The sequence below is a fragment of the Chinchilla lanigera genome, unplaced genomic scaffold (genome assembly GCF_000276665.1).
Source record: "Chinchilla lanigera isolate Chin_1 unplaced genomic scaffold, ChiLan1.0 scaffold00045, whole genome shotgun sequence".
Classification (NCBI taxonomy): Eukaryota; Metazoa; Chordata; class Mammalia; order Rodentia; family Chinchillidae; genus Chinchilla; species Chinchilla lanigera.
In genome coordinates, this window is record NW_004955446.1 from 2492663 (window position 1) to 2514211 (window position 21549).

General features: G+C 44.1%; 1 protein-coding gene across 2 annotated transcripts in view; it reads right to left on the reverse strand.

Annotated features, from left to right (window-relative positions):
* The window catches only part of Mast4 (microtubule associated serine/threonine kinase family member 4), a 539799-nt gene extending 518300 nt beyond the window's left edge, over positions 1–21499 (reverse strand). Inside the window, exon 1 of one of the 2 annotated variants that reach the window (XM_013518433.1) lies at positions 21015–21499. In XM_013518433.1, coding sequence (XP_013373887.1) covers positions 21015–21365 — 351 coding nt within the window. In that variant the 5' untranslated portion in view covers positions 21366–21499. The remainder of the gene's footprint in view (positions 1–21014) is intronic. The other variant, XM_005392602.2, reaches the window with a different exon arrangement.
* Positions 21500–21549: the final 50 nt, after the last annotated feature.

Sequence of the window (21549 nt, forward strand, 5' to 3'; positions counted from 1 at the left end):
ATTTTTCTTATGCATTTCTGAACTTCACAGCAAAAAATTAAGACAGCCAGCCTCAACTCCTCCTTCTTTGTATCTCTCTTCAGTTTATTAACAAGATATTGCTGCTGGTGCCCAGAGAATTCAGGGGGAAAAAAACAATCTATTTAGAAACAATTCTGACTTAACCGCTATGTCATTTCCTATATATGTCTCCCTTCTTCTGAATTAGGGGAGACATTTGTATTAAAACAGTATCTCTCTTACTTGGAATGCACCTGCTCAGGCTGATTAAGCCCCAACTGAAGTCATAATCCTCCACTTCTGAGATCACTACCATTCTAACAAAATGAGTTACTTCTGGAGAGATGTAAGAAAAAAAACCTGGGGCCCATAAGACTAGAACTGCCCGTGTATGTGGATAGAGACAAAGGAGGGCAGGAGTAAAAGACGTAAGAAACAAAGTTCAAGCAAATAGTGTCTGAAAAAATTTACAAAAAGGTTAAGTCGCAATTCACAGATAATTATCACCCCACCCAGGAGACAAGCGCTCACACAGCTAAATTCTTCTCTACTATCAGAAATGCTAAACATTGGCTTGTTTTACTAAAGGTCATACTGAGTTGTTTTTTAAAAGGCCATCAGTTAGGGTTGATTGCCATAACAGCAAGTATTACAGATGATCTGCCCATACTAATTTCACACAATGATAACTTCTCTATTCGTGATAATAAAAACAAAGTGCTACATAACTTCGTTCATAATTCAACACGGTACTGGGCTTTTACAATGCATTAACTCACAAGTGTAACGCCACATGGTTTTAATGTGGAAGAAAGTAGTGCTACAGACCTCCACACACTTTCTTCACTCACATATATGTACAATAATAGTTTTATTTTGTAAAAGTGCTAGAAAAGATAAGCACCCACCTTCTACACGTATCAAGGTTTTGTCGTACATAATTTAACATAATAGGACATGATTTGTCCTGTACAATACTCTGGAGTTCCTATTTCTGACCCTTCCAGGCCAAAACAGAATGGGGGCTCTCTGGGTGCTGGATTATGCCAATACCACCCTACAAGGGTACCATGATTAGAAGGTAGCATTATTTTTATAATATTGTCCCTCTGCTCACTCTATCAAAAGCAAGAAAAAAACTAAATCTTTCACTCAGTTTAAGACCTATATTTAAATCATTAAAATTCTGCTGTAATATTGGAGGCTAAACTCGTGCTTGTTTTAAGTATGGGAGAGAATTTTAAAAATCTGTTGTTCCTAACAACACAAAAGGTGACTTTGCCAAACATACTTAAAATTACAAACCCTAAATTTTTTTTCTTTCAATATGCACAAGTAAGCAAAGCATCATGGTGGTAAAAAAAAAAAAAAAAAAAAAAAAAATGCAGGTTTGCTGAACAGCTATCTAGTAAAACATACACAAGGTTAATGAAATTTAAAATACTCCCCCGAATGGAGTCTTCTGAGACTATGCATAGAAATATCTTAGTTACACTGAACCACCGGGGGGAAAATCAGTTTATTTCATTCCCCTCAGCACACCTCCTTTGGCATATATATGAGCATCCTATAAGGACTCACACCTGTTTCCATGTATATGAGGAGAATGATCTATCTATTAGGAGAAAGGGGTTTAAGCAGCTCGACAAAATTCGACAGGATCCTGCAGGCATTGATATTACAATATGAATTTTTATGAGTTTTCAGGAAGAAAAAACATGCCTAAGGAAAGGTTGATAAGACCCGACAGCTCCAGGGAAGTGGAATACTGACACCCTGGGGCTCACACTCACCAAGTCCCTGCTTCAAGGGTGCTATAGGCATAAGTCAGCACCCAGAGAGCCCCTGTTGGGTTAGAGCTAGAAGGCTCGGGAACAGGGACCCCATTAGGTCCCAGATGAAAAGCCAAAGGCTGAATATACCACTGTGAAAGTCATTCTCAGATAACACATGAGGACCAAAATATATTAGACAAGTGTCATTCTCCTTTTCACCTGCTCATTTCTTGCCAGTTTTTGCTACCCCTGTTTTCCTCCACAGCGGTTACAGCTCCCACTTGGGGGTGACACACTAGCATTTAGAGCACTGCCATGAAGCCAATACTCTATTTAAAATGGTATTTTTATTGAAAAACATCCTTTTGCTGGCTTAGAAAACAGAGCAAGACATGGATATCCCGAAAGGAAGAGAGGTGAGCTTCTTTTTCTGTTTCCTCTCTCTTCACGTCCCCAAAAGCCTTAAGTTTAGCAAAATTAAGTTAAGAGGGAAAAATCGTTCCCTTTTTATGAAATGTGAACCAGCAATTCTCAGACTGCTAAAGGAAATGAGAAGCGTACTAGTCCTCATGGGAATGACACTCTCCAATGGCCACCTTGCTATTTGAGGGTCCATGCAAAATTTAGCAGGGTAAACATCAGAAGTTGCATCTCATTCATCTGAGGTCTTTTAAACCTCTGTTGGGCATCAGGTAATACGGAGCAAATTTTGAAGTTCTGTAATGAGACATTAGTGTCTCACACCCAGGCTTCAGGTAAGCGCCCTGCAGGCAGCGGTATGGAAGGGCACTGAGCACCCTGGCAAGAGGCACACAAGCCACAGCCACTGAGGTGCTTCTCTGATGCCCGGTCAGATGCCCCACAGCTTTGAGGCTTACAGCACCACTGCTTTATCTCCCCTTAAAATTCTATGAGCCAAGTAAGGCTCAGCAACTACGCTCCACAGTTTCTTATCTTACTTTTAAGATGGTCATCAATAAATTGGTAAATCAGTTCATGAGCAACTTTTTTTTAAAAGTAGCCCCTCTCTGATTTTATGGGTCCACCACAGAAATGGGCACTGGTAATGAAATCATACAAACGGTGAGCTTCACTTCCCTAACTGGGATATGGTGGTATTTCCCACCTTCCTCTCAAGTTCAAGGACAGACATAAATGCTAGAGTGTCCAAATAGCATGTGTGCAGTGTCTTGCACACCGCAGGCCTTTAATAAGGTCTGTGTTAAGATGCCTTGTCAATACTTTTGGAAGGCAAATAACTATACAGCACCAGTTATATTTAACAGCATCAGATATTCAAGTATTTTCATGAGATACTACTGGTTCTATCTGAAGCTCTGTCTCATATTCAATTTTAATGTCTTCCTTTACCTTTTAGGGAAGAAATCCAGTCAACTAAATCATTAATGACTGACTTCATGTTCTCCTTGCAGTCCAGATGTGAATGTGCGAGGTGTGTATTTTCACTTTTCGGCCACTCTGGTTAGATCCATTTTTTCCTGGCTTTATGTTTTTACAGTGTGTTATTACACAGATAATTGAGCATTGCAGCTCAGCAACCAATTGTGGAGAAGAGCTACCAACAAGCAATGCTGTCAAGGAAATTAATTAGCAAGAGGAAAGAAAAGGGCAACGTTTACCAACTATTTACACTAGAAGTCTTAGTCTTCTTGTCCAGAATTCACTTTTGCAAACATTTTTAAACATGTGTCTGTTCCGAGCACCCATACCCACTCTCAAACTGCCCCTTCACACAGAAGCCCCTGCCAGCCATGCACAGGCAGCCTGAGAAGATAAACCCCAGACCCCAGGGGTTCCTACAGAATCCAGGGAAGAAACCCTTCTCTCTCCAAGAAGGCTATGCTTGGGCCCCACTGTCCGCAGCACTCTCAGCAGGCCACTGGGAAGCAACACGGGATGACAATGTCTGTCTGTCTGCCCTACACGTCCCACAGCCTGAACTGGCCTTATTCTAGGCACCTCTGCACCAGGTGACCCTGGTGACCAGCCAGAAGGCCAGACCTCAAGAAATTCACTTACATGTAACCTCAATATATCTGTATTAGAATCTGTAAAGAGCATCTCTCCCTTCAATCATACTCTGATAACTCACCTTGATAAGGGACATGGGCCAAATGTGCAAAGTCCACACACTGCACCTGCCCACGAGCCATGACATACAGCGAGTGGCCCTCCACCCCGGCATTCTTCTCGCTTCCGACTTTCAGGCTCATTTCAGAGTTGCCACTTCCTTTGGGCTGCAGAGCAAAGTTTCCTCTGTGCTTTTATTTATTCAACAAAGATTCATTGCATACTGAGAGACAACTGCTGCGCCTATGAAGATGAAAAAGACAAGGGCTCTGCTCTTGTGTGACTCGGAATCTGTCAAGGGGAGGAGATGTTACAACCCGACCTAAGGGAAGAGCTTTAGCAAATCGGTGGGTAATGCTCAGTGCAGGAGTCACTACCTTGCTGAGGGCAGGCCAAGGGGCAGGACAGACTGACACAGGGGACCGTGGAGATCAGAGGAGCTGAGTTAGCTCTCCGTGTCCTCTTCAACTCATCTGGATTCTAATACTTAGATTTTTAATAAAATTACAAAGAGGAATAGGACCAAGATTTTAAATCTACAGTGTCTCATCTGGGCATTCTCAGGACCTCCAATTTTTATTACGGGTACAGGGGGTGTAAAACTTCAAGTCACAAACCCAGGTGTACCACGACATCACTCTTCACTGAATTCTGATTCCAAAGCCAATGACAGGAAACCGATCTCCCAAAGTTGATCCTGGGACAGAACACAGAGGGAAGGACCCCAGCTTGGGCTGTGCTTACAGCTGACATCCTCAGTCACCCAAGGCCCTGAAATCCAGCCTGTCTCTGTGCTCCCACACCCTCCACATGGCCGCCAGAATGTGCCACGCAGAGAACCCAGTCTCTGGTCTCTCTAGCAGAGACCACCCTGCATCCCAGGGCACCAGGCACGTCCTCTCTACAGCTTTAGATGTTCAACAAAGAGTTTGGGAACAGCCTCAACTTCAAACTGCTTCAGTGTTCTGCCAGGCAAATACCCCCACAGCAAATAATTACAAAGTTCCCATTTCCTGCTTGAAATACCAGAGAGGAGAAAAGGCAAAGGGCAAGTCAGAGATTTAACAGTACTGAAAACATTATTCTACCACATGTGCCCCCATGCAAAGCATCAGAAAGGATGCAGATAAAATCTAGCTCCAGGAGAGGCACCCCACCACCCTCACTCAACATGAGGGGGCCTTGGTGTGTACCATGAAGTCCCCGCTCCCCTAAACCCATCCCAGCAGCAGAGATGTACCTTAACTTATTCCACACAAAACAACTCTGCCGGTTCAAACAACAGGAGTGAACTTATTCTCCAAATAATGAAAACTGGGGGTCTCCTGAATTGGAAGGGTCCTCTTGTCTGCAACACAGGCAAATTTCAATACGATTTCAAAAAAACTTAATCTAAGATTGGGATCTCACTGCCCTCATCAACAGCTGGAGAATCCTCGGGACCCAAAATACTATTTTAATAAAGTCAATAAACTTGCCATTGTATGACAGAAGTCTAAGTCATACAGGAATAGCTTCTGTTTTATCATTTCGTGTGTCACCTAGGTTGCCTGCAAGTTCTAAGTGAAGAGAATGAATATTTAATATCAGAGTTAAGATTAACAGCATGGTTGTAGCCACAAATTTCAGAAATCCAGAGTACACACTGTGGTTATCATAAAAATAATCAGGACAAAGAATCTTTGGAGAAGTAGTAGAATTGGCCAACCCCTCACACAGAGGCTCACAGACTCACTTTCTGGTGATTTTTCCTGAGAAAAGGCTCTAGAATAGGGTGCACCAGGCCAGGGAAGAACCAACACAGCAAAAATTAAGCTCTTTTCTAAAATGGGACCACTTGAATTGTCCCACCCGGACCTCCGTACATTAAAGAGCACTGTCTCCTCCATGTTCCCTCTCATGTTACAGGCTCATCCTCAGAGGTCCCCTTGGTCCCCATGCTCCTTAACTTTGGGTGCCTTTGGGAAGCAGCCACCATGTCACATGTAGCCCATGTGCCAGTAAAACTACAACTGCAGTTGTTCACTCTTTGGGGAGGAAATTTTCCACAAGTTTGTAGACTACTGAAGGGGACAGATGAAGTCAAGAGAATTTTTTAGAGTTTATCCTCTGAAGGGTCACTTCCCTCCCCACCACAAACACAGAGAAATAGTAATCTGATGACTGGTCTAAGGCCTGGAGGAACAGGATTCCTATAGAATCACAGGAAGTCTGTGCTCCTGGGAATTTCAACCAAGACCCCATGGTCAGAGGTCTAGAAAGCTCCAGAACCAGAGACTGCCACAGCCACAGGGACATCAAGACCTCACACATGCAGGGGATTCCACCCTGATGGGGGTTGTGACTCTTACCAGAGACCCATAGGGTGAGACTTTCTCTTACAAGTTTTTCCAAGTACACTTTAAAGAGCAGGGGAGGAGGGGGGATCCAAAAAAATCATTGAGATGATATTTGAAATTCCAACTAAGTCAGAAACATCATTACTCTAAGCTGGGTAAATTCCTAATATTAAGTAACCAAAACAGCTTTACAAAGCAAAAAAGAAAATGCAATCCCAAAGAGATATTTTTTTTAAAAAAAAATGAGTTCCCTGCTAAATTCTTACCAAACATAATTCCCCCCTGAACTCTGGCCTCAAACAAACAAAACCAGAGATGTCCTTAAGACAATGACTAAAGAAGTACTAGTTATAAGCATTGCTTAATTACCTAGGGAAATATAAATCTTTAGAAAATGTACAATGCAATACTCTTGATTAGAAAGTTATGAAGCCATAAATAAGGTGGTATTACAGAAAATATGATAGTCTCAGTAGTATATTTTGTAGCAATACTTTTAAAATAGTCATGAAGAGTTACCTATAAATACATGGAAAACAAACCTGTCAATTGCTATTCCTTCTAAATAATACTTTTATAGAGAAAAGCAGAGGAGTTTCCTAAGACTTACAATCTATCAGACATATCTAATATGTCAAATAAATCACCTGGTACAGCCTCCTCCTCTTTCCAATGCTTAAAATCTTCAAGGCCACATGGCATGGACATACAACCCCACCAAGCTCCTCATGCTGTGGTTGCCCCCTCCGGCCCACCTCCAGCTCAAATCACATTTCACATGCTGACAGTACAGTGTGTGTGACATTCAGATCAAGTCACCCTGCATTGTTTCCTAACTTACCCCTGGGTTGCTTTGGGCCGTGGGAGCATCTTCTAATTTCTTTGGATTTTCCTTCCTTTCCTACCCACTAGCTCCTACAGAGCCTTGCAAAGAGCACAAAAAGCAAGTTTCAATACCTCCCGAGTTGACACAGAAAAACTACCTGAGCTTTCACACCAGCTCTACTCCCCTAGCAAAAATGGTTCACTGTAGCTGGGGTGCCAATAGGAGCCCTGTATCCCACCTCCCATGAGGGGCTCCTCTTGGGCACCGGGAAACAGTATAATGATTACACACTTACTCTGCAGAACCTTCTATTCACCTATCCAACATTCTAGTATTTCCTTTCTTCCTGCCCTACTAATATAAGCCAACAGGAAGCAAAGAAAAAGGGGCCGTACAAAAAAGAACCGTGAAGCCCAGAAGCCAACTGGCCCCAACCCACAGACCGCCCCGGAACTTAACACCAGAACTATAGGTGCCACCTATAAGTGAACTAAAAAGAGCCACACGCTCTTGAACTGAGCTCTCATTTTCTAGGATAGCCTAAACGAAAGCAGCGGTTTTAAACTACACCAAACGTAAAGCTACCCACTGAAATCTACATTATCCTGATCAAGATGCACAGGAGTGCTTTAAGAGTCATTAACCATATTACAAGTTTAAAAAGAAAATTCCGAGCACCACCTCTGAAATTTAAGTTTAAACATCCTAGTGGCAATTGTTGCACAATCCACTAATTTCCATACAAGCCTACAAAGAAGGAAGTCATAATAAATGTACATGCTTAGATGTCTTTAAGTGTCAAAATAAATTTCTGACAGCTATAGGTAACAGTGTCTTAGTCATTCACCAAGGTGCCATCTGATTACAGCTCTTTCAGGAACATACAGGGAGCTTCCTCCACCCCATCTCTCAGCAGGGTTTGCACCTGTCATTACAAAGTCAGTTGGTAAACCTGTATTTATCATTTAAGAAAATCTAAGCTTTACTTTCCTCTTAATTATCGCAGAGGATCTTGAAAGGAGCCCTAGGAAAGGCTCTGCTGGAATTCCCCCATACCAGACTACTTGGATGGCATCTTTGCTATCCCTTTCAAAGTACAATCTGCACCAATTCCACAGCTCAATTTCAACAAGAGGAGGACAGAGATGGAGGACAGAGGAATGACAACAGATCAAAGCATTATAAATAGAAACACCCTCAGGCTGGAGGGACACAGCCACCCTTCACAATCTCTGTGGCTCTGGGTTCCAAACAAAAGGAGAGCCCCTCCCCCCCCCAACAACCCCTACACATTTTAGGGTAAGGTCTTCTCTGGCATGAGGACACATGACCATCACTTAAATCCTCCTCTACAGGAGCTATCACATTATCTGAGTTCAACTAAAGGAATTTAAAGTCAGCTGGTCGGGGGAGACAGTGCAAACTAAAACATGTTGTATAAAGAAACTTCATTACACAAAGAAAAAATGTTGGGACAAAAGACTTTTAGTTTTAATCATTCCTAGTAACAGTACTTGATTTAAAAAGGCACTTCTGGTGGGTTTTCTGAAGTGACCACCATCTCTCTTCAACTCAGAGCTTTCACCAGCCTCGCCCTAACTAGAAGTGACCTGAGAAGAGGCAGCAGTCATTTGGTTTGGGGTTGACATTATTTACCCCCATATGTGGGGTTAAGTCCTAGGCATCCATGGAGGTGCTGAGCTGACAAGGAAGGATCATGGCCATGTCTCCAGGAGGCGCCTAAGCCACCACGTGGTTTGGTGCAGAGGCTGGGTGTGTGGCTCTTACTCCCACCTCAACTGTTTCCCAACTCAGAACACCTGGGAGGGCAGAGCCCTGCTCATCCAGGTATACAGATGTTGCAAACTACCTGTGCCATCATCACCAAACCCAGAAGCTGTCGTATGTCCTCCAACACTAGCAAGCAGCCAGCACCTGATCCAGTACCCAACTGGAGCTCCCGTCACAAACGAAAGCCAAAGGGAGGGCCAAGCCAAGTCGCAGGAGCACGGGTTCCCGCACTGGCCCAGTTACTCACTTGACTGCTCTGAGGAAAACCGGATATAAAACAGCCTCTGACAGAGCAGGTCCAGAATTCTACTGTCTTTACTGTTTCTAGCACCACTATCCAATCTCTAGGACTTTATCATCCTGTTCTGGGAGTTAATTGGGCTCTGTAGGCTGAGTTGGAAATTGGATCACTCTTTAAAGTATTTCCCAGTGGGAATGTACTCTCTAAGTTCCAAACAAGTGACATACAGCTTAGGCCAGAGATGCTGGTCTCTGATTTAAAAAAAAAAAAAAAAAAGTCAGAACATTGGTAAAAAGCAACATCTGACAGATTCTGATTTAACTTTGCAAACAGACTTTAGTCCACTTCAAAAACTGGGCAGCTAAGGTCCAGGACAGTGGGAGGGCCCTGGCTGCCTGGGAGAGTAGAGATCACACAAATCTTTTAAATAAAAGAATGACTTTTACTAATTAGAAATTGTCAGTGGATTCTGACGTGTAGTCCATGGAGAATTCCAGGCAATAAGCAAACTCCAGGCAAAAGTATTTCTGCTTGGAGCTTGTAGATTCTGCCACTGATCTAAAGATCCTGAGGGAGAAAGATCCAATTCTGTCAAAGTCTCTAGGAACTATTGTCAAAAACTCTTCCTTGAAATTCCCTCTGAACAATAACTTCTAGTGTTAAATGCATTTTAAAAATTACTCTACAGCCACACCACTGCATTGGCTAGAGGACCGTCCTCACTGAGATGTTAGAATCCTAACATGTAAGCCCTACAGTTACCCTGCATTGAAAAGGGGCTCATGTTCTCCACCCACTTCCCCCCGCGACCTTCACCCGCTGCCAAACTGTCTCTACTACAAGACTAATTCAAAAACGGAAGCTTCAGGCTCAAAGGATGATTTGAAGACTTTCATTGTTTCAAAAAGCACACAGAAACCTGAGGACCTGAAGGGTTGAAAGGGTCACAACACAACAACAGGGTACTTCAGCATGGAGAGAAGCACAGACCTAAGCTCGCTCTCCAGAGGTAAACCCCTTTGCAGAGCCCGGGAGGTGAGAGACAGAACCCTCCCATGTATTAGCGATGACCAATAGGAATATGTCAAATCATTTTAAAGGATGAATACAACTGAAACATATAAGTAAACCATATTTTTTCTGTATGTTTAAATCACCATAACCTGGAAAGAAAAACTTATGAGTTAATGTCCTTGCGAGAAAACCTGCTAAGAACATGTGCATAGATCTTGTTTATCTCCCACAAAAAAATACAAGTGAGGTGATGGACACTGAATTAATCTGACTGACTTATGTTACAATGTCATATATCCAAATATCATACTTACGCTGTAAATGTATACAATTTTTTGGTCAATTTTATATTTTAATAAAGCTGGGGGAGAGAATATGTGCCTCTCTGAAGATCAGAAAGCACAATGATGAGGTCTGTCAAATGAAAAAGGTCACTGAGCAGTTCTATAGTAAATTATTCCCTGAAGAAAACTTTAAACTTTGAAATTAATATTTTGATAGTAAGAAGCAAGCAACACACTGAAGCTAGAGCTCAAAGAAACTGGCCTAATACAGATGAGGATCACCGAGGCTAATTGCCTGCTTAGCAAGGAGCCAAGGCAAGCAATCAGACCCTGACATTTCACGCCCACACCCGTCCACTGCTGAAAAGCTCGGACCCACTGCCAAGCGGTGTCGCCGCATCCACTTGCCAAGTGGCAAGCATTCATTCCCAACAAGCATTCATTCATGCAGCACTCACTCACTGTGTGTCACACGGGCCAAGGCTGTGTGCTAGGCCCGCCGGTGCTCCTCAGCGGTGTCCTTACACCTGCTCTTCTCCCAGTCTCTTCCCTCTGGTCCCCTACCCCACACTTGTGTAACAATCAGCAGGTCACTTAGCTGTGAACCAATTTAATTCACAACTGAATTTCAAGAAGACTTTTGGGGAAATTACATGAGTAAATAAATGTAACATATTCAAATGGTGCCTTGACATTTACTATGCCTCCACTACAATTTTACACAAGGGGTTATCATCATCCTTTACATACCACGCGCTCTCCCTGCTGAAGGGGGTCTGCACTGATAGGGTATTATTCCCATTCTCTCAATCTAGAGGGGCAAGAGATCAACCCTTGCCTATGCTACAAAAAGCAATGTCTGTAAGATAGGAAGGAGGAGCAATTGAATAATATGAGAAAGGGTTGCGCAAACTGTAAGGTCTCCACAAATAACAATAAACACAAGAACTGGCATAGCAGAAGAACAAAAATAAGGCAAAAAACAGAACTGATGCCACTGTTTCCAACTTTTAAAGTTAATGACATATACCTTTTTAATGTCACAGTTTTCATACTCACAATAGTTCTCAAAAATGACTAATGCACAGGTTGCATGTCCTAAACTACTATACAATGTCCAATTGTAAAAGAATAATAATAATTGTTCCATTCAGCAGAGAATAAGAAACATACACCATAACATTAAGTGGTTGGTGGGGGGAACACAGCTATAAGGGGAGAACAAAGAGAACTTTCAAGTTCATCTTTAATGAATCATGAAATTCAGCAACCAAAAAAGGCTTTTCTCCCAAATATTGTGTTTAACAAAGGTTTTACTTACAATCTTTTAGCAAAAGTGGCTTTTCACTTTTTGGTCATGTTCTTTTTAAAATTCTGATGACCAAGCTATATATAGGAAGGGGAAAAAAACAAGGAGGAATTATAACTAGGAGTGACAGGTAATCTAATATACAGAAAGTGATGATTCAGAAATAACTTTAAAGGAATATACAGCAGTATGATTTTAGCAGGCTATGAGACTGCCACGCTGATAGCCCACTGGAGTAATTCTTCCCAACATGTCTTAAATCCATAATTTTTTAAAACTCTTGGCTTCAGGCACCTCAGACATGTGAACCAAGTTTCTTCAGGCAGAAATGTTTTAAATTTCAAAAGTGGAAATCTTAAAAAGCAAAATGATATGGATGCTTATATGACGAAGATCAAGTGTGTTCAAAATTGTAATTCTATTTTATCTCTCGTCCTCTAAATATAGAAATTTTCATCATGGCCAGGACCCACCCACATAAATTACAGCTAGTCCTAAAAAGTCTCAAAGGTGGGCCAGGGATATAGCTCCATGGCATAAGCGCCTGCCTGGCAAGTGCAAAGTCCTGAGTTCAATTCCTGGTATGGAAAAAAAAAAGATTCCTTTCCTAAAAAGTCTCAAAGGTGAGGTCAGGCACATTCACGGTGCTATAGAAAGGCACTCTGGGGACTGTCCTCCTCCCCAACCAACAAAGAAATAGATCTCTTATGAGGGTGATTTGGCCAATGACCACTGAGCAAATAAGGAATTTCCTAGGATAAAAAAAGGTGCATTAAATAAAGTTTACTAAAGTAATTATTCAAACACCCAATAAATAATTCAAAGAACCATAATGTAGGGCAAAGAGAAGAGTCTCTTCTTTCCTGACAAGTAATTTTCCTCTCATTCTCATTCTCCTCAGGCTCATACACACACTCAGGTATTAAACTGATCTCACTCTGACCTAACATAGGGATCCAACTAACTAGTCTGTATGAGCCCCAAGGACAGGAAGGTGGGCCTCTCCTTGGGTTCTCCTACGTAATCAACTCATTTGAGACATGTGAGCTCTCCTAGAATTAAAGTCTCTCAGTACCTTACTTCTTAAGAATCCAGCACCCGAGGCTGATGTTTTATCTGGAGCAATTTTTCCCTCCTCTTCTTGACTACCTCTGACTGAACGCCCTCAGAGCTGTTCACAAGGAACCTGGGTGAGGGCTCAGATTGTTTCAATGAAGCCATTCCAGCTAAAAAGCTACGCGAGTGAAAAATCTAATTTTGTGAGTCTGTGTTGTATGTGCAGGGGTGAGACATATTTCTATGGGCCAATTTATAAAGAATCTTGTAAAATTCATCATTTAACCTTTATACACGAAAAGGACTTCATCACAACTGCATTCCATTTCAATACCTCAATGTCGCCTAGCTGGCTAGGATTGCTGCCTTAGGGTGCATTTTTAAATAGCTCGGATTGCCATGAGACACAGTTTTGAAGTTGTGGCTTTTGTGAACATAGGTTTCAGTGACAGTGTACAACACCACAAGATTTTAAACCCCAATTCTAACCCAATGTAACTTTCTTTCCCCACCACTGAAGAGATACAGGGCCCTTTTTGGTGTTGGAGAAGGTGCACCTATCTCCGTATAAAGAAATACCTTAAGAGACAAATCATAAGCCAGGAAGTTTGAAACACATTGTATTTTTAGACAAACAGAAAGGAAGGGAAAAAGTGACAAAACTGATTAGAGTAGTAGCTGATCAAACTATAAGGCAGGGGCCCCAAAACCCACATTTTGTAGGAGTTTGCTTATAGCCACTCATCCCCCCAGAAGAAACCTGGTATACCTAGGAACTTCCTTTCCACCCAAAACACTGTGAAATGGCAAAGTCCAGAACATTCAAATTAAAATTTCATTTTCCACATGACAGCCTACGAAATTAGTTAAGAAAAGAAGCCAAATTTGTCAGTATTTCCTTCTCCAGCCCACCTCCCTACCACCTCCCCACCTCCAATGTCGTTCCAAAGCATTTGAGCTGGAAGGTTTAGTGGTGGTAAGTACCCTAATCAAAATTATATCAACTGTGTCTGAGAGAAGAATTGATGGGCTAGCAAGAGAGAACAGGGCTAGGATACAAATTTATAAGCTGCCTTGCAGACAAGTGTCTAGTTATGAATTCAGATCATTAAATAAGCAGGGAAGTTGGAGAAGCCACCAGGAATTTCATATGCTTAGCTGTAAGTTCATACACTTAGCTGTAACCTCAGTGTACGTAAACATCTTGCTGAGCACAGTACTGAACCTGCATTTGGCTTTCAGGGCATGGTTTTCACTCTTAACCGTGGATGCTCAAGTGACTACTGGTCCTGTCTTCCCAGGAATTCTGAACCAGGTGAGAGGGAGAAAGCTGAGAAAAGGAAACAGACATGCACTCAGAGTTGCTGGATCAAGCTGAAGTCTTCTACTTGTATTTTATGTTATGCTTTAGCCTAAACAAGAGTGAATAGGAAGACACAGACAAAATACAGGGCACATAACAGAAAGCAAGAACCTTTAAATGAAATGATGCAAAGTTGTAGATATGTCAACCTGAATAACTGCAAGGTCAGAACCCCAGTTATTTTGAAAAGAAGTAAATTGCAATTGCTGCTCCAGTATTTAGATATATCAAAAGAGCTCTGAGATTATTATAAACTAAAATGTTTATACTGTCCCAAAGGGACAAACAGATTCAGTGTGGGGTAATTCTATACATTAGCTCTTGATTTTTTCCAAGTTCCATTGAATTTCTACAGATTTCCCCTTCAAGAAGTTGGGGTGGCCCATAGCCCCGGGCCTCAGCTGACTACACCAAAGCTCATTCGACCCAATGCTGACTTCTCCATAATCACCTGATTTCCTTCTTACTCCCTTCTTAACCCCCAAATCTTTACCTAGGAAGCTTAAATGAAGTACATGGCCACCTATCAGCCTTACTAGGTAGCTGAGCTGGTGTCCTCTAATCAAATCTCCAGTAATTTACTGTTCATAGTCTTTTAGGGTATTACTTCATAAACAATCACTAAGAGCAGATTCCATGAGCAAAGAGAGATGGTATCTTAATCAAAGGGCTAATGAATCATATAACGTAAAACTCTGCTTTTGTTATCTCATAAAAAACATTCTGTTCACAAAGACAGAAGTGATAACCACAGTATAGACCTACTTACTCAAGAACAAAAGGGCCAGAAACATCAGCAAAGAGTGCTGGGAGCACAGTCCCTCTAGAAAGGGACTTGGGGGCCTCCGCTCACTCCTGGCTATGGTAGTGACGGTACTAACATTCTGCACAAACAAGCTTCTCCATAAGCTGTAAGAACAGTAATAACAGCAAACATCATGAAGAATGCTCACTATAAACCAGGCATGATGCTGGGACTCTACATAAACACTCATTCTCGTTTCTCGTGATGACCCTGTGCAACAAAAATGAGGATGCCCATCTCACAGATGAGAAAACCATCTCAGTGTTGGTAACTTAGCCAAAGTCATCCTACCTAAAAATGGCTGAGCCAGAATCAGAACTCCACACCCTTAGATGCTATGGGCCCTGATTCCAAAGCAGAGGAGCTGTGGCAGCTGGCTCTGAAGGGACAAATGAAAGGAACGTAGCCCTTTCCCATCAACACCGTGGAATATACAAATGTGATCAGAAATGTCAGAGGGTGTCTTCGTCTAACACAATCATCTCTTCTAAGACTCCGCTGCAAATGTGTGCACACCTCCACCCAGCTTTCCCTAAGGCCAGGCCAGCAGGTTATGGATGCTTCCAGCACTGAGACACAGTCCACAGGGTCCTTTTCCAGTTTAACATCTATACACCCCATGCCCAGGCCCTTCCTGCCAGCTCCAGAGAAACAAACTGGATGCATCCATTACATCCACTGAGTCTGAAAAGACAGATAACCTTTGTCACCTGCTCTAAAACACGGGCGAAGTAGAAATATCTGGCATTTCCTGGAATACCCAGGCCAGAGTTGGAAAGAGTAAAAGCTGAGCCTTCTCTTTCTAGGTAAATCCTAGCAAATCAGCCAGTCTCTGGCAGCAAGTATTAGTACACAAACACCATGTGTCACCAGGGACACAATCACAGACCACACCCCTCGTGCGCACCAGGGGTAAGCGTATCCCCCCATTTACTGCGGGCAGGAGTACCTGCAAGGCCTTGTTCTCATTCTCCACTCCTGCCAACAAAGATTTCCTTGGAGAAAATTCTAGGCTTACTACGTCACAATGAAAAGTAGCATTAATACTCACCTTAGATGTTTCAGGGACACAGCTAAATTCTTTTCCTGTTATCGTTAACATATATTTACCGGGGGTACCTGAACTACCGGGCATGCTCACCTCCCATCTCACCTACACACTACTTCCTAAGATGGCACCTTTTAAGGACAGCAGTTCCAACCCTGAAGGTTTTAAATGGGCTGTGCCAGTGGCTCCCAGCAAGAAGGCAGATGGACTTCATACTGCCTGCCCTTCCCAAATTCAAATCTGACTGTGTCAGCGTTCCTAGCTTCAAGCCCCTCTGTGGCTCCCGACGCCCTCCGAATGAAGCCCAAAGGGTGTTACGAGACCCAACTGTGGCTTCTCTCTCCAACATCACCTGACACCTGCTCTCCTCTCCTCCATGCAAGCTGGCTTCCTCTCAGAACCACAGACCCACCATGCTCTTGTGGGCTTCAGGGTCTCCTGTGACCTGCCGCACCCCACAGTCCTTCCCTCCTCTGCCTTAGCTCTACGCATCCTTGTCTCTAGCTGAGACTTCACTCAGCAGTGAGGTAGTCCCCAGCTCCCATGCTCACGGAGCTATGCAACTCAGCCACACTCCTCACAGCCCACTCTCCCATGCCGCCTCCAAAACCGATTCATTAGTAATCCTGTGCTTAGTGACCGGCTCCTCGAGACAAGCAGCTCTGTTCAGCCCCACCCATCTCTGTACCCAACAATGCCTCAGAGATACACTCAAGATATATTGATACACTGACTGATTATCCGATCCCACAGCTCTTCCTGAAGTAGTGCGTCAAAAAGCAAACTAAATAATAAATATTCTGAGATTTATGCACTTCTCTCCTTAAGTTGTGTAGCTGCTGTGATTAATAAAATATAAATCCCATGAAAAGCTTGGCTGAATTCGTGGTAGCTTTTTGTTATTCTCAGAGCGGATGAGAACCAGAAGCTCATCCGCTGCACTGTTACTGAATGGGGAACCCCAACCACAAACACATCCCAGTGTGATATTAAAAGCAGTCCTCCTACCGTACACCTTTAATACAACACCTTAAAGACATCCCACCATCGGACCTATTGTGAAGAAGGAAACCCATTTCCCAACTTACACACATAAAAGAGTCCCCGAGCCCAGCAGAACACACATGGGCTGTATACACCACATTGGAAGCTTCTTAACTACTGAGCACTCTTCTAACTTTTTGACAATTGCTGCAAGTCTCACATTCTACCACGTACCATAAAAAGCAGACTTCGTAACAATGAACACAGCAGTCCCTTCAAAAGCACACCAGGGGGATCTTCAGTGACTTGACTTTGCTCAAGTTAAATTAGACAAAAAAAATGTCCCTGACATTTTCTGTTGTCATCCACATGGTTTTTCTTGATGAGAGGTCCAGAGGTTTGAGCACCACAATTCACAACAGAGTCACCTATCAGCTGAGCGCACAAATATTTCCAGAGACATCACTTCATGTAATTCATTCAACATGTATTTACTGAGCTGCTAATGTACCGGATGCACAGTGCTAGGCATATAAGGACAGAATTACCGCTTTCACTGAGTTACTGATGGACAGTTACCAATCCACACCTGAGTACTTTATTTAAGTCATCTTGGTGCTTTGGGGAAGGGACAAGGCAAAAAATGCCTCAATGCAAATCTTGAAAATGTTAGGGAACAGCCCTCCAATTAGACAGTTTTAATCCGAAATGCCGTGTACTAGCCCTGAACAAACACAGAGCTCGTGTAACACAGGACTGGGCAAGGAGCAGAAAAAACATGTTCCTGGACATCTCTAACCCTCAGGCATTTCATACTAAATCCAAAGGGGGCTGGGTACATCGCTCAGTGATACAGTGCTTGCGTGGTAAAGCGAGCCTCTGAGTTGGGTTCCTAGCACCACAAAAAAAAATAAAATAAAAAAATGCAGGGCTGGGGATTTAGCTCAGCGGCACAGCGCCTGCCTGGCAACTGTGAGGTCGTGAGTTTGATTCCCAGGACCAAACAAAAAAAAAAATTGTAAAATACTACCATCACTGCCATGTTAAGCTATTGTCTTTAAAATGCCAGTAGCTTATGGGGCTGACTTAAGTGCTTAAGACTTTGTAAGTTTACACAAATATTGACATTAAGATAAAGCATAAAATAGATCACACACTGTGACACTGCTAGATATATTCAAAACAGTTTTAATAAGATTGTCCAAAAATTGGCACTGCCAAAATACACTGGGAACTTGAACTGTGCTGCTTTTTAAAACTAGATGCAATAAGTTGCAAAAAAAATACTTTGGGAAAAAAAATACTTTGGAAAATAATGAACCTCCCAAGCTAGGCATAACAATTTTAAAATCAAAATGAACTTCTTTCAATTTTATGAGTTGCACTTAAACCTTTTAATGCTTTACACTCAGGGCCTTGCCACAGTATAACTAATACTCCGTGCAGTGGTCTCACCATTATGCAACCTGAGACAAATAAAAACTGTTTCCCAGCTCATACTAATAAAAGGGCAATCAGCTGAATAGACACAGCCTCGGAATCTCCGAGAGAAGACAGCATATAAGTTATATGTTAATAAAACAGGCCAACCAAACCTTGTACTTCTATTCCACACAATTTCACATTTTATCACAAATGAACTCAAAAGTTTTATTTGCCGTTCAGTGCAGTTTCCTAGGGGCTAGGTCAGAATTAAATAGCATGTGTAAAATATCTAACACCTCTACTGCCATTTATTCCCATTTAAGAGGTGAGAAAACTGAGGCGTACCAAAGTTAAATGGCTCGCGATCCCACATGTAGTCAAGGTGGTAGAGTTAGACCTCAGACCCTGATATTTCCACTAGAGTGAGTGTTTATAACCTGGCACTCCTGAACCCTCCAGAATGGCAACTATAATTGAATGCACTTTCTACTGAGATGGGCAAGAAAGTTTTCTTTAAATTCTCAGAGGCCCCAGTTCCACAAAAGCTTAAGACCCACTGGACCACATTATTACTGGTGTAAGAACAGAAAATACAGACTGGACCACCATTCCCTTTACCAAGACTGTCAACTTCTAGTGCTGAAGAAGGAAAGAAAAACTACAGAGCTTTGGTTTTGCTTTAAAGTTCTCAGGGCAAGTCAAGATTGCACTCCTGGACAATTTTCAGCACCCTCTACCTCGGGTTAAGTTACACAGTAAATTGCAATACTCTTATCTGTTTACATCCAATTCTGAGATTTCACAAATAGGGACCAATGTTATTTAGTCATTCTACTTTCCAAAATGGGTTTCAATCAACCAGTCCTCACTGCACTGCCTGGGAAACAAGCTATCATTAGATCTACTTGTGACAAAGTGAAACACTGTCACCCTGAGGTTAGGCAATAAATCAACTACCAAATAGGGATCAAAAGTTAGATTGCCTGACTCCCCTCCCCCACATCTCGGGCCCTGTCACTGACGATGGCATACCCCTCTAGCTACAGAAAACACAGGGCAACTGATGTCACCATCTTCTCTACCCAACGCAGTACTAAATTAGAATCTGTTGGTAAGTCATTAAATTAGGGCATACTGCTAGCTTCGCAGTGACAGTGTGCTCATCTTCCCAAGTTCAGACAGATGTCACAGGGCGAACACATGGCACACAGCTGGTATCTTCAAAGGGAGATGTAACCTGTGAGGAATGCTGCTACAGGGCAAGATTTGGTCATCTCTCTGCAAGGACATAGCTCTGTGATGGGTGTGGCACTCAACAGACTCCTGGCATCCCGCCACTAGTATCAGTCTGGCACTTTGGATCCATCCAAAATTCCTGGTCAGAAACTGGAGTATTAAAGTGGAAATGAAATTTACTTTGGTTCTTCTAACCTCAGAGGAATAAAACATACCCAAGGTCTTATAACTCACGAGCAGAGACAATTCCAGAAAGCAGGGCTCCAAGCACCTGTCTGGGATCCACGCAAGCCCTTGAGGGAGTCCGGGAATGGCACTGGGTAACCGGTCATGATTGCTGCCAGAGGCTTGGCCAACTCTCAAGCTCTGCCAGGCTAGGACTCCACTCCAATCACCCTGTGCCAGATCCCGGTCTGCTTCCAGGCTGGAGACTCCAGGGGCTACCACTGGCCTCAGTTTGCTTCTTCTAGGGACAAAGAGGTGAGAAAAATACCACTGTAGTACCGAGGAGTTAATTTCACAACCAGGCTGTTAAGGCAATGTTTTATTTATGGCTTTGCCTGATCAAGATGACTTCCGACCAAGAAACAACCAAAGCAAACAAGCTAAAAGGCACGAAGTCAGAAAGAATCTTAGGCTTCCTTCACAGTCCCCCAGAGAAAGACAGACAGAGAGACAGGGAGAGAGAAAAAGAAAAAAAGAGAAAGAAGACATATACAGAAAACAACCAGGAGTTCAATGTGTTAGGAAGAGAAGGACAAGTTCTGGGTGAACATCCTTCCAGGGAACTAGAAATGACAAAGTCCTCAGAACAAGGCAGGACATCCCCTGCTTGGTTTGGTGATAGCATTCGTCTGGACCTCCTGGAAACAGGTCCCAAAGGGAGCTGCTGGCGCACTGGCCCAGCTCAGAGAGTCCCCTCCTCCAGGAGGACGCAAGCAGCTGCGACCTAGCAAGACCACCCGTAGGCGATCCAAGAGGGCCGGTACCACTGAGAACCCGCAACTCGGCGGCTACCGCTCTCACCTGCACCCCACGCCCAACGCACCATCTCTTCGCTCTACTCAAGCGCTTCGGTGGTTAGCAAAGCCCACTTCAGAGATTCAGATCGTAGTTGCGGGGTCAGGCCAGTCGTCCAGACCGCGTCCATTCAATGACCGGCCCACGCACACAGACATTAAGGACTTTGCTGCTTTGACATTTTAAAAGCACATGTAGACGCGTGCGAGCACACACACACACGCACACACGCACGCGGGGGAGCTGACAGCCAGGGGGAATCCCTGACCCACAGGGAGGCTCCTAACTGTGACTACCCGCGTAGGCTCCCTCCCCTCTCAGCACCGCGGCGCGACCCTGCCACCACGCGCGCACAGGACAGCGAGCTGGGGTCGCCAGAGGGGCGAGGTGGGGGACGGCGGGCGCACCTCCTCGTCCTGCTCCTCCTGGGACACGCTGCTGCCCCGGGGCGCGGGCGGCGCGGCTCCTGCCGGGGGCGGCAGCGCGGGGATTCCGAGCTCCAGCAAAACGCGCGCGGGAGCCCAGGCGGCGGGCGGCCGGGCACCCAGGGCGCCGCCCGGCGGCTGCGGCGGCTGCGTCTCGCGGGAGAAGCCACCGGGCTCCCCTTCCTCCGACAGAGTTTCCGACCCCGAGGAGGACTCGGCCGAGGAAGCGCCCAGCGAGGACGCCGGGGCCGCGGCAGCGGCGAGAGTCCGGGCGCCGTGGCCACTACAGCCGCGGGGCACCGGCTCCGGCGCCTCCGAAACTTTCTCGCCCATCGCCCTCTCCGGGCCAAAGCGCTGCCGGGGCGGCGGGGCGCACTCAGCGCCTCCGGGAGAAGCCGCGCGCTGCTCCGCTCCGGCTCGATCGCGCTGCCGCTCCCGAGCTGCAGGGAGCCCCGCCGGTGACTACATGGCTGCGACGGGGCCGGAAGAGCCCGCCGCCAAGTTCACAGCCGCCCGG